The sequence below is a fragment of the Plecotus auritus genome (assembly GCF_963455305.1).
Source record: "Plecotus auritus genome assembly, chromosome: X".
Lineage (NCBI taxonomy): Eukaryota > Metazoa > Chordata > Mammalia > Chiroptera > Vespertilionidae > Plecotus > Plecotus auritus.
The window spans coordinates 24,101,403-24,114,746 of NC_137784.1; the positions used below are offsets into that span (position 1 = coordinate 24,101,403).

General features: G+C 38.8%; 1 protein-coding gene across 1 annotated transcript in view; it reads right to left on the minus strand.

Annotated features, from left to right (window-relative positions):
- The window catches only part of DMD (dystrophin), a 2,407,712-nt gene that overhangs the window by 787,777 nt on the left and 1,606,591 nt on the right, over positions 1-13,344 (minus strand). Inside the window, 1 exon segment of the mRNA XM_080651877.1 lies at positions 3,720-3,828. Coding sequence (XP_080508003.1) covers positions 3,720-3,828 — 109 coding nt within the window.

The window sequence follows — 13,344 nt, forward strand, 5'->3', positions numbered from 1 at the left end:
TAGCTGCCTTCATATCTACAATTTCCATTAGGTTCTTGAACAAAGAGATAGTGCAAGGCACAGCAAGAACAAAACAAATCAAAACAAAATAAAGCAAAACACAACACAGGTTTTGGAGCCTGACACACTTGGATTGGAATCTTGGCTCAGTTTCTTCCCAGCTGTGTGGCCTTAATCTAGCTATTTCCCCTCCAAGCCTTGGGATTCTTACTTTTATAGAACTCGCTTATAACCATATGCTCTTTGCAATTATTTGGAAGATAAGGACTTATGTAAAAGCAGCTAGCACAATAGTATAATGAAACTTACTATGATGAATTATAAATTACATTATATTAAAATGTAATGGGTGAAATAATCATATATCTAAACCACATTACAAATCAGATTTTTTTAATACTGTATTTGTGATTAACTTTCTGGATATCAGGAATCTGAGTAATTCTTAATTCTGATATTGAAACCAGATGTTAAAGAAAAAAATATTTTGTTTGAATAAAAGTAGCTCTGGATCTACCTGAATCTCTATTGATTCTTTTCATTCAACATTTGTGGATTTGACATTTTTAATTTATGCCCAGCTCTGTGTCAGTTTACTATAAGGGATGAATACCCCTGCTTTTGAGAAAATTCCTCTCTCCTTCACTTCTTCATCTCTGGCCCAAGCTCAACCAGTTATCACCAGTGGCTTGGAGCTGCGGCCATTCCAAGACTTTCACTACTGGCAGCAATGTGAAGGGACAAGATGGTGGCAAGGAGTGGTAGGGGGAGATGAAACTCTTTGGTCGGGGAGAGGTAAGTAGGACATAAAAATGACTTCCACTGTTTTGGCCACATGTACCCTTGCTCTCTGCTTTGGTTTCATTAGTCTCCTTGATATTTTTCCATTTTGCTCCAGTTCAAGGCCTTTAGTCTGGTTGTTCTCTCTCTTTCTGGAATAATTTCCCCCAGATATACATATGGCTCGCTTTCTCATTACTAACAGCTTTTTGGTATTCTCAAATGTTATCTTGAAAGAGAAGCTTCCCTGTATAGATAGTTAGGTTCTCATATTCACTGCCTTTGACTTGTCTGCTGTCTTCTTGTTCTTCATAACTGTGTTTCTCAAATTTCAGTGTGCATACAAATCACTTGGGGATGCTATTCAAACACAGATTATGAATCATTAGGTCTAGGGTGGGGCCTGAGACTCTGCATTTCTAAAATGCCCATTTGACGTCAATCTGCGAACTACGCTCTATAACACTTAATATCAAGATAGTATCTATTCTCTTTATTAGCTCATCACTTTTCTCTTCCAGAGTACATGTTTTATGAAAGGAGGGACTTTATCTTATTCTATGCTGCATCCTCAGCACCTCGAATGATGCCTGATACATGAAAGTTATTCAATAATATTTATTAAATGGATGAATCATACTGGTTGGTGAAAATCAAAATTGGAATTTTAAGTGTATTTTCCATTAGAAAGATTATTGTTACACTTAAGTACTTTACAGGTGAAATAGATTATTGTGCTCTGGCTTTGTAATCCGCCTACCATGAGTAAAGTGACTTAAACAGAGGCATAAACCCATAATTATGTTCAGAGTTCAACAAACTTAACAACAAATCATTGGAACCCAATCTCTTTACAGAGTTAGAGAGTTGAACATATGACAGAAAGATAGTGAACAAATATCAATAATTTGTGCTGAGGGAACCAAAAATTACAAGTCCAAAAAAAAGTAGCCCTAGCTTGTTTGGCTTAGTGGATAGGCAGGGGTGGGCAAACTTTTTGACTCGAGGGCCACAATGGGTTCTTAAACTGGACCAGAGGGCCGGAACAAAAGCATGGATGGAGTGTTTGTGTGAACTAATATAAATTCAAAGTAAAGGAGCGGAGTGGAGAGCAAGACAACCGGATAGAACAGCCGGATCCGGCCCGCGGGCCGTAGTTTGCCCACGGCTGGGATAGAGTGTTGGCCTGTGGACTGGAGGGTCCCTGGTTCAATTCTGGTCAAGAGTACATGCCTGGGTTGCGGGCTCGATCCCCAGTAGGGGGTGTGCAGGAGGCAACCAATCAATGATTCTCTCTCATCATTGATGTTTTTATCTCTCTCTCCCTCTCCCTTCTTCTCTGAAATAAATAAAAATATATTAAAAATAATAAAAAATACAAAGAAATAAACCTGGTATACTTAATATAAACCCTGATATAGTGATTTTTTTAAAAATATATTTTATTGATATTTTACAGAGAGGAAGGGAGAGGGATAGAAAGCTAGAAACATCGATGAGAGAGAAACATCGATCAGCTGCCTCCTGCACACCCCCCACTGGGGATGTGCCCGCAGCCAAGGTACATGCCCTTGACCGGAATCGAACCCGGGACCCTTCAGTCCGCAGGCCGACGCTCCATCCACTGAGCCAAACCGGTTTCGGCTGATATAGTGATTTTACTGTCCAGAATGATTAAAAAAAGGAATGCTTGCATATCATTTTCAAGTCTTCAATGTCATTAAATCCAACTCCGATGACTGTGCAGAAATCCTAGGGGACACATGAAACACACTGTTCCCAGATTGTATGGCCTCTTTTAACATAGGAACCATTTGTGCCTTCTATTGAATTATCATTGTGCTACCGTGGGTATTATATTTCTACTTGATATAAAATAAATATAAACTTTACTTGAAGAACCAGTCACCATGCTTTAATACTTCAATCACTTGATCTTTTAAAAGTAAACAAGGTAAAAACTACAACAACAAAACAAAGTTTTTAGCCCTGCATAATTATAGGATTGGTATAGCAAAGAACTTTACTAGCTCTTTTCCCCCGAGGCAGCCTTAACATTACAATGAGATTTTATGCATACCTTCTACTAACAAATGACTAGAAAGTGAAATAAAAGACTGAAAATACACAGTGAAAATAAAAATTAAAACTATAGTTAAATGAAGAAACATTCCTCCCCCATGCCTGCTTTTAAGAGTCATGGTCTATTTTTCTTTTGTTTGAACCAAAAATCAAAGAGCTTAAAACTGTTTTGAAATGGAACAGGGGGAGGGGCTAGGAGGACTGTGTTTCTGTGGTTTCAGAAATTTGTATAGGCATATTTGAAGAATATTGTCTAAATGATACAGGACTCATTGAAAATGAACCCTCACTCTGGTGCTCCGTCCTAATCCCCTGTTCGGGGACAATACACCCATCCCTGATTCTGGGAGTATTGGTTGTTAATGGTGTTCCTTAACTAGCAATTGCCTTTGGCCCCAGAAAATACATCCAAGGCCTCCCTTTCCTTCCTGTGGGCAGCCCATGAGCAATGAATAGCTGGGTCAGGAATATAAAGACCAGGCCCTCACCCTGCAATTCAGGACAGCTCTGCAGAGCCAGCCCAGCTCTAAGGCTCCCATGGAATCAGCTGATGGATTCGGCCTCTGTCATAGTCAAATCACCCTTCAGCCTCTTCCACTATCTGCTCCCAAGTACCTTTCTTCATCATAGGTGTATCTCCATAAAACACACTCCAATATACTTTTGTCATCCAACACTCTGAATCAGAGTCCATTTCTAAGGAACCTACTCTAAGGCATTTTTATAGTGAATAATACAAAGGTTTATTCCTATTTTAAGAATTGCAACAAATTTTCCCTTTCACCCAGACATCGCCTCACTATTGTGCTTTTGAGCAAATGGCGACAGCCAAAGAGAATGTGATCCAGTATACTTACAGGCTCCAACAGTGGCCAGTCCAGGAGCTGGGCCAGGCTGCTTTGCCCTCAGCTCTTGAAGTAAACGGGTTACCGCCTTCCACTCAGAGCTCAGATCTTCTAACTTCCTCTTTAATAGAAAAGCATACATGTTATTTATTTGATTAACATCTTAAAGATAACTTAATTCAGGAACTTATTAATTCATTTTGAGAATACATTATTGTATTTCTATTGTATTTCACCTGTAAGTTAATTATTCTGGGTAAAATTCCTTTCCAATTTACCATAATTATTTTAGCCAACCACCCTAGAAATATTTACCAATTATTTGCTGCATACAGGGCTTTTGCTCCAGGCACACTTTCATTTAAAGGAAGTGGAATACAGACATTACAAAAATAAAAACAAATCAACCATCAAAAAACAGTGTCATTTCAGCAATTGGCTTGAATCTTGTAAATAGTATCTAGTGTGGCTACATATGAGAATTGTCCAGAGAACATTAAAAATATCCTAATGCCCTGACTCATGACAAATCAATTATATTAGGATCTGACCAAGGCGAGGGGCAGGGGTCCTCAAACTTTTTAAACAGGGAGCCAGTTCACTGTCCCTCAGACCGCTGGAGGGCCGGACTATAGTTTAAAAAAAAAAAAAAGCTATGAACAAATTCCTATGTGCACTGTGGGCCCGGGACGAGTCGGCTGCTAAGCAGGACAGGCAGCGGCACCCGGCGGGCCGTATAAATGTCCTCGGTGGGCCGCATGTGGCCCGCGGGCTGTAGTTTGAGGACGCCTGGATAAAGGCTCAGTCAAAAGGGCTTAAAGTTGGGGCATTTTGAAGGGCCATTTCAGCTGTAGGGCTCCCAGTAGTCAGCCAAGCCTGTATAGGTTTGTGCTGTGCTAGTAAATGTTTACAACTGGCTTTCTTGGGGTGGTAGGAAAAGGCCCTGATTTTAGTGTTTGTCCATTTCTGTGGTGTAAATATTCCCCATAGCCATGTTTAAGTTCTCAATATTATGTCAAGTGGCTCCCAAAATGCCTGAAAATTTGACAATGGGCTCACATGAGCAGATACAAGCTGGCTCTAGTACACCACTCGGTAGCCATATGATTACAATAATCCCTCCTTATCTGTGGAAGATGTGTTCCAAGACACCTGTGGATGCCTGAAACCATGGTTAGTACCAACCCTTATATATACTATGCTTTTCCCTTACTGTATATATACACCCAAGATAAAGTTTAATTTATAAATTAGGTGCAGTAAGAGATTAACTAGAATAACTAATAATAAAATAGATTATAACAATATGCTGTAATGAAAGATATGTGAATGGCTTTGGAGTCCTTACTAAGTAAAATAAGGGTTACTTGAATACAAGCATTGCAATACTGTGACAGTCAACCTTATAACCAATGGCTACTAAGTGACTAACAGGGAATGTATAAAGCATGGAGATGCTGGACAAAGGGATGATTCACACTCCAGGCAAGATAGAACAGGAAGGTGTGAAATTTCCTCACATCAATCAGAACAGCACACAATTTAAAACTTATTGTTTATCTCTGAAATCTTCCATTTAATATTTTCAGATCACTCCTGACCATGGACCGGTAATTGATACTGTGAAAAGCGAAAGAAACTGCAAAAAGCAAAATTGTGGATGCCGGCGGGGGTGGGGTGTGTGTGCTACTGTACTTATTGCCAGTAGAATGTGAGAATATCTGTCGGTTCTGGGGTGAGACTTTTGCAAAAAAGAGTAAGGTTTCCCCACCCTTTCTTTCTTTTTCCACTGGCTGGAAGCAGAGGACTTAAGGTTCTAGGGAAAATCTTCTCAATGCATGGGGGTTAATTCTAATGTCCTGGAGCAGTGGCTTTCATAACTTTGGGTTCATCAGGATCACCCATAGGCCTTGTTAAACCATTGATAGCTGGTTTCCAGCTCCAGTGGTCTAGATTCAGTGTCTTGGGTGGGTCCCAAGAACTAGCATTTCTAATAATTTTCCAGTTGATGCTGATTGTCCAAGACCAAAGCCTAAGCAGTTCATTATACCTAATGAGTTACCTAAACATCACCACCCTTGACAAGAATAAGAAAACAGGTCCGCAAATCATTTTCTATAGGACTTAATTCTATTGAGGAACCCCACTTGAGAAAAGCTGCCAAGGGAATAAATACTAAACATTCATCACGTCCTAATTTAACTGTCATCTGTGCTTTTGATATTATTTATGTCTATTGTATCTAACATCATGTCAAATAGAGGCTTTTAAATTTTTCTCCAGAATTCATGTTGTTAAACACTTAGTATCATATCAATGAATATAACTCTTTTTATTTATTAAAACATAAGCCTTGAATCAAAAAGCAAACAAAAATGTCTCTTATCAGTGTTGAAGACCACCATTGAAAGTTTGACACATGGAAGATATTTATCCATTCTGACATCAGAGCTAATCACTGAGAAATAAATAGTATAAAAACCTACTGAAGTAATATATATTTGATTTCTTGATTCTCTTGCAAAGTTGCAGTGACTTCCCAAGGACAAATATTAAGAACAACTAAACAGTAATCATGTTGAAAACAAAAGGTAGTAATAGAAAATACAGAGAAGACAATAAACATAGAAGTAGATAACCAGAAAATGTAGTAATCTTGGTCATTGAAGAGATAATGGCACAACATATGGTGAATTCTCATCATATACGATTTAACTTATATGTAGGGGGAGGGATGGAGGGAGGGAAAGAGAGAGAGAGAGAAAGAGAGAGAGAGAGAGAAAGAGAGAGAGATAGAGAGAGACTGATTATAGATTGATTTAAACACTGCTGGGATCTGCCTACTATTCTAAGTAAGCATACGGCCCCAAAGTGAGTGGGGGAGGGGAGATCAGAATTTACATTTGACTAAGGTTTCACTTTCTTCTCATAGTGCAAGCATCTCACTGTGTTGAGTTTGATTCTAATATTTAAAAGTATGAAGTTACCTTATAATGTGGCGTCTAGAAAAAAATCAACTACTTCATCTGGGTATTAATGAAAGAAACAATGATCTGTATTGAACTTCATAGTACATGAGCATCACTTTATAACAAAAAGAAACAATAATTAATGCTGATAATGACACCCCTTAAAATTAAGAAACATTGAAATTACTTTGTGTTTTAGAATGAGAAGTCCTGGATTTCAGTTGTAAATCATTATTACTGGTTGGGTGATCATTGGCAAATCACATAGGTCACTCAGATTTTTTTAAATATATATTTTATTGATTTTTTACAGAGAGGAAGGGAGAGGGATAGAGAGTCAGAAACATCGATGAGAGAGAAACATCGACCAGCTGCCTCCTGCACACCCCCTACCGGGGATATGCCCGCAACCAAGGTACATGCCCTTGACCGGAATCGAACCCGGGACCTCTCAGTCCACAGGCCGACTCTCTATCCACTGAGCCAAACCAGTCAGGGCTAGGTCACTCAGATTTATCGCCCTTGAAACATAGATATAACATTACCACCTAACTCATAGCTTTGCTGGAGAAACTAAATGAGATATTTTATGTGAAAAGAACTCTGAACTGTAAAGTACTATAAAATTGTTGGTTAGTTATTATGCACTACTTAATGAAGCAAATCAGAAAACAGTCAATAAAAGTGTTCACTAAAATAGTTAAAATGAAAATATTTCAATGCTGAAAGGACTAGGTTTTGGTTATCCTGAAAAGAACATGTTTATATATTTAATTTCCTTTTAGTAATACAAAAAGTCTGAACAGTCTATACATTTATTTGAATGTTATCTTATACACTGTTATTTCCAGATGGGTAAATGAGGTATTATTATAATTTCAAATGTAGACACTTTAAAAATTCAATGGTATTCTGAATGAGCCACAAACATCTAAGGATACTGCAAAGTATTAAAAATGCAACAAACTCAGAATTGTATATTTTCCAATCTTTCATAGTTATTAGCATACTAGAGGCTTGATGCATGAAATTTGTGCAAGAGTAGGCCTTCCTTCCCCCAGCTGCTGGCACCGGCTTCCCTCAGGCACCCAGGACCAGGGCTTCCCTCACAGAGGGAGGCCCCAGCCACCAGCTGCAGCCCACTGGTCGGTGGCCTGGGCCTCCCTCTTTGGGGTGATCATGGAGCCCCACCATTGATCATCCCTCCAGTGGTGGCCTGGGCCTCCTTTTGTGGGGCGATAGCCATGCCCCTGATCAATCACATCGCCCCAGCCTTGGCTAGCCTGGCACCAGTAGGTGTCATAGCATGGTCTCAGATGGTCGTTCTGCTGTTCAGTTGTTCAGTCAATTTGCATATTATGCTTTTATTATATAGGATAACATCACATAAAATGGCTATAGATTTTGATTCAGGTGATCACAACAGTCTTGCAACTTATTGTTACTTTTTTGTTGTTGTTGTTGTTAATCCTCACCCAAGGATATTTTTCCATTGATTTTTAGAGAGAGTAGAAGGGAGAGAGAGAAAGAGAAACATCAATTGGTTGCCACCTGCATATTCCCTGACTGACCAGGGCTGGGGATTGAGCCTGCAACCTAGGTACATGCCCTTGACTGGGAATCAAACCCAAGACCATTTAGTCTGTGGGCTAATGCTCTAACCACTGAGCAACACTGGCCAGAACCTGTCTTGTAATTTATTCAAGCATCTGTTGTACTTTTGAGTCTTAATTGATTATTTACGTACTAGGGAAGATCTGTTTTGTTTGGTTTGGTTTTGCTTTCTGGTCCTCTGGCATGAGCCCATATTTTCTATTCTCACATCTTTTCTGTTAAACTGTAAAGTTCTATCAAGTGGCAAAATTTTTTGGTTGCAGCAACTAAAGGAGCATTCTTCACATAATAAAGTTTAAGTAGTTCTCAATAAAAGTCTGTAAAAGGTAATGATTTGCTAATCATGTCAATAATCTTAAACCAAATTTAAGGGAACCAAAGATATGTGTAAACTTCAACATCTTAAAATATGAAATCAGTGGGATAATAGTTATCAAGTACTATTCTTCATCAGGTTCCAATAATTTTAAAACTTTGAATATGATTTTATTTATATGTGGAATCTAATAAAATAAACAAACAAACAAAACAGAAACAAATTCATGATACAGAAAACAAACTGATGGTTTCAAGATAGAAAGGGTTTGAAGGGCTGGGTGAAATAGTCACAGGGATATAAAGTATAGCATAGCTAATATAGTCAAAGTAGTTACAAAATAGTTACAAAACTTTCACAGCTTGTAAGTTATAAAATATTCATGAGGATATAGCCAATAATAATGTAATAGCTATGTATGGTGTCAGATGGGTACTAGACTTATTTGGATGATCACTTCTTATCTATATATATATAAAAGGCTAAGTGACCATCAAATCGGAAACAACCGAACAGATTACTGAAAAGGCTGTGTGGGGTGACCGGGCTGGTAGGGGGGTTAGTGAGGGACAACCAAATGACCATGCAGAGGGCTGCGTGGGGCGACTAGGCTGGCAGGTGGGCAGTTGGGGGCGACCAGGCTGGCAGGGGGGACAGTTGGGGGTGACCAGACTGGCAGGGGGGCAGTGAGGGGCAATCAGGCTGGCAGAGGGGGCCAATGAGGGGTGACCAGGCTGACGAGGGGGCAGTTGGGGGTGACCACTGCTGGCAGGGGGTGCAGTAAGGGGCAACCAGGCAGGCGGGGGGCACTAAGGGGCAACCAGGCCAGCAGGGGGGCACTAAGGGGCAACCAGGCCAGCAGGGGGGCAGTTTGGGGTGATCAGGCAGGCAGGCAGGTGAGCAGTTAGGAGCCAGTGGTCCTGGATTATGAGAGGGATGTCCACAGGATCGGGCCTAAACTGGCAGTGGGACATTTCCTGAGGGGTCCTTACTGGAGAGGGTGCACTGGGCCTCTAGTCCTATATAATAAAAGGCTAATATGCAAATTGGGCCTCTAGTCCTATATAATAAAAGGCTAATATGCAAATTGTCCCCTCAACCAGGAGTTCGACCAGGAGGCGGGGCCGGCCAGACCCCACCCATGCACAAATTTGTGCACCGGGCCTCTAGTGTTATATAAATGTCTAATCACTATGTTGTACACATGAAACTAATATAATATTGTATGGCAACTATAATAAAAATTTAAAAACATTTAAAAAATAAAGCATCTGCAATACATCTAAATATAGGGAAAAACAACAAACTTGGAATATGCTAAATAAATTGCAGATCCCAGCCTTTCCTCACAAGAATTCAAATGTAACAATCAGAGTGGATTCATATTTTACCCAAAGAGAGAATGTTTGAGATCATTTTTATTTTAAATGGCAAACTTAGTTTCATTTGGGGACTTTGGCAGCAAGGCACTATTTTCTGTTGTATGTCATTTGCTTGGAAATGGTCATTAAATGCTAAGACAATTATATCAAACAATTCTGATTCCCAATTCTATTATAATATACAATGTGAGTCTTTCCTTGGGATCATTGAGATGCTCTGTATTTCATAATAAAAACTCCTATTTTGCTAGTGAAAAGAGTGACTCTTCTTTGCAGCTAAAAGAACTTGGACTGGAATTGTATTGAAATTAAAATATTTTCATTCAAGAGTAAAACTGATCTAAACTTATAGAAAAGAGGAGATCCTTAGAGAAACATTCAATGAATAGAGAGTGGTAAAGCATATCAGCCAAACTCAATCAAAATGTAACTCTTACATTACTAATATCCTCATTGAAAGAGGATTCACTGTAAACTCCAATGGCATTAAGGACCTTAGAAGTATGTACCATGCCCTAAACTTGTCTCAACTCTTCACAATATTCAACAAAGTTCTGAGAATGTAGTGGTGGCTCAATAAACACTTCTGACTGATTTCAAAAAAGAGTGGAAATTAATTACAAGAAATACGATTTCTGAATATAGCTTTCCTTTTTAATTTAAAATGAAATATAGTTTTAGCTCTATTTGTGTTTAGGGATTTTCAAAATTTTAATATATTTTTCTCTTGTATCAATATTTGGCATGCAATTAATATCTGTTACATGAATAAATGAATCAACCTATGGTTGTATATACAGAACATATATGTGAATATTATAATTGAAATATCTATGTCCCTATAAATGCAATTAATATAACTGAGGACCAGGGGTGAAACTTAAATTTTTAAAATGCTTGCCCATTTCCAGCATTTGCTACTACTGAGTAAGTCTAAATTGAGACTTTACCCCCAAATATTTCCTCAGAAAGAAATAAGTTCAAATTAGAGCTTTATAATATCTTTTGTGTCTCATTTGATTTTCAACAAAAAAGTTGCAGAGTAGCCTAAAATAACCTCAAGAGATGTGACTTTTGGGATGCTTATGAAAGTCATCTGACAGCATTGGTTAATAAAAAAGGAGGTGAAGGAAGTTGATAAACCATTAGCATTTATTCATAGGATACAACCTCACACTAGTGGTGAAGGGCATTGTAAACAAGTCATTTAAAGATAGTTTTAAAAAGCAAAACAAGATGTTATTCAGATGAGGTGATAAATAGTAAATATCTAAGAAACATGAAAAGATTACCTCCTAATATTTTATGAATGGGCAGTGAGGGAGGGGATAAAAATTCAAGTGATAACATCGAGGAAGTGAAATACGGCCCTTCTGGTAACTGGCAGCTATCTAAGCCAGATGAGTGATGGTCTCAACTGAACACAAAAGACAGTCACAGAAAATTAACTAGCCAGAGATAGGGCCACCCCAGGGCCATTTTTGGAATGAGACAAAGCCAAGGCCACTCTGGCCTGCTTTAATCCCCTCACCTTCTAGAGCCACACTGACTCTGTTTCTTGATAGCATCTAATCCAGAAATGGCTTCCACTTCCCTAATTTATCTTTAAAATGTGCTAACCAGCCAAACCGGGTAAACAGCTCTTGCCAGTGCCCTTTTAACTGAAATGCCCCACAGTCTTTGGAGAGCTTTCTCCCTTGCTGCAGTAAGCAAAGTAATCCTAACTTTTGATTATAGGTATGTTGCTAGCTGTAGTTAGATATGGAACTTTAACAGCATCATAAAGGGACTCAGTGCCATATTTTAAATAACTTGGAAAATGGTGAGCTCTAGAATTCTGGAATATACATATGAATAATGTGAATGAACTCATTTCATAAAATATAAATGTGGTAAAATCAATATTTCTAATCAGTGTGTTATTTTATAAAATTTGAGATTTCAAATATGTACATGCTGCTCCATTAAGAAATTAAATATAATTAAACATTTGGCAATCTCATCCATATTTCTAAGTGTGTATGTCTATAAGTTGCTCAAAAATCTATTATAAATTTTATCTTCTCAATGGGAAAAGTGAGGGCACTCCTTATATTCAAGAATGATTAACATTTATTCAGCCTCTCATAGTCTAAGACTTTTTCCTCAGTTGTAAAGCAAACTTGAATTTTTAAAAAATGAAATTCTGCTACTCATGTATTAATAAATTATAAATTCTTTATAATATTTATTATCTTTCTGTAATTCTTTTCCCAACTTTTTCTATTACCACTGACATAGAATTGTGCTTACCAGGCAAATGAGATCGTATGCATGACAGATGATTTATAAAGCCAAATATTGTCATAATTATATTTAATTGGGCAACACTTTGACCAAGTAGACACTTCTGTTGTAATATATTAAAAATTATCAGGCAAAAAAACCCCACACAAGTCCTAAAGAAGTTCTTAGAAATGCTAAAATGTTTGTTGGCAGCAGAACACATTCAGTAGGAGAAAAAAAAACCCCACATAGCTTAATCTAGTTAATTAACAACTAAACAGCTGGGAAAATAATACATCCCTGGTTGTGAATGACTATAATTGAAAATGACTAACAATGTTGTCATTTTGCAGCTTATAACGGAGGAAATGATGCCTGGAAGATTATAACTGTTCTCTTGACCATTTGTCTACAGCAATTGCTTGTGTTAAGGGTTGGGGTAGAACCCTTTGGCCAAATACAAAAGGCTCCTAACACCTTACTTTTTCTGTTACAATTAAAACGAATTGAAGAGCAGTAATAAAATATATTATTAAATTCATGTTAGCAATATCTATATACATAAAGAGCCAGAATCCATAATGACCAAGGCTCGACCAAACACTGGAAGTCAGTGTTGGGTTACCGTGGTGACCCAGCACTGACTGAAGCCCGTGTGGCACAGCGACCCAGCACTGACTGCCAAGGGGGCTGCGGATCAGGCCCAGAGAGAGGCCTGAAGAGAGAGAGGCAGGGTCTGATACCCAGCCTCCGTGGCAGCTGTTGATCAGCTGTTGCCTATCTCTTTCTCTTCCAGCTTCACCAGCAGCCGTGCCTCTGTTTCTCTTCGGGCCTTCTTGGGGGCTGCTCAGCCCTGCCTCTTTGATCAGACCCAGAGATAGGCCCAGAGATGCTGACTGGCATAGAAACCAACCAACAGAACCAGATCTGGGTGAAGTGCCCGGAGCCAATGGCTGCCTAGGAGGTGGAGCTTTTGACGCTGACTGGCATAGAAACTGATCAATCAGAACCTAATCTGGGTGAACTGCAAAGGCAGAACCTAAGGTGGGGGCTGAGGAGGGGTTTTAAGGGCAACAGCTGTTTCGTATAAG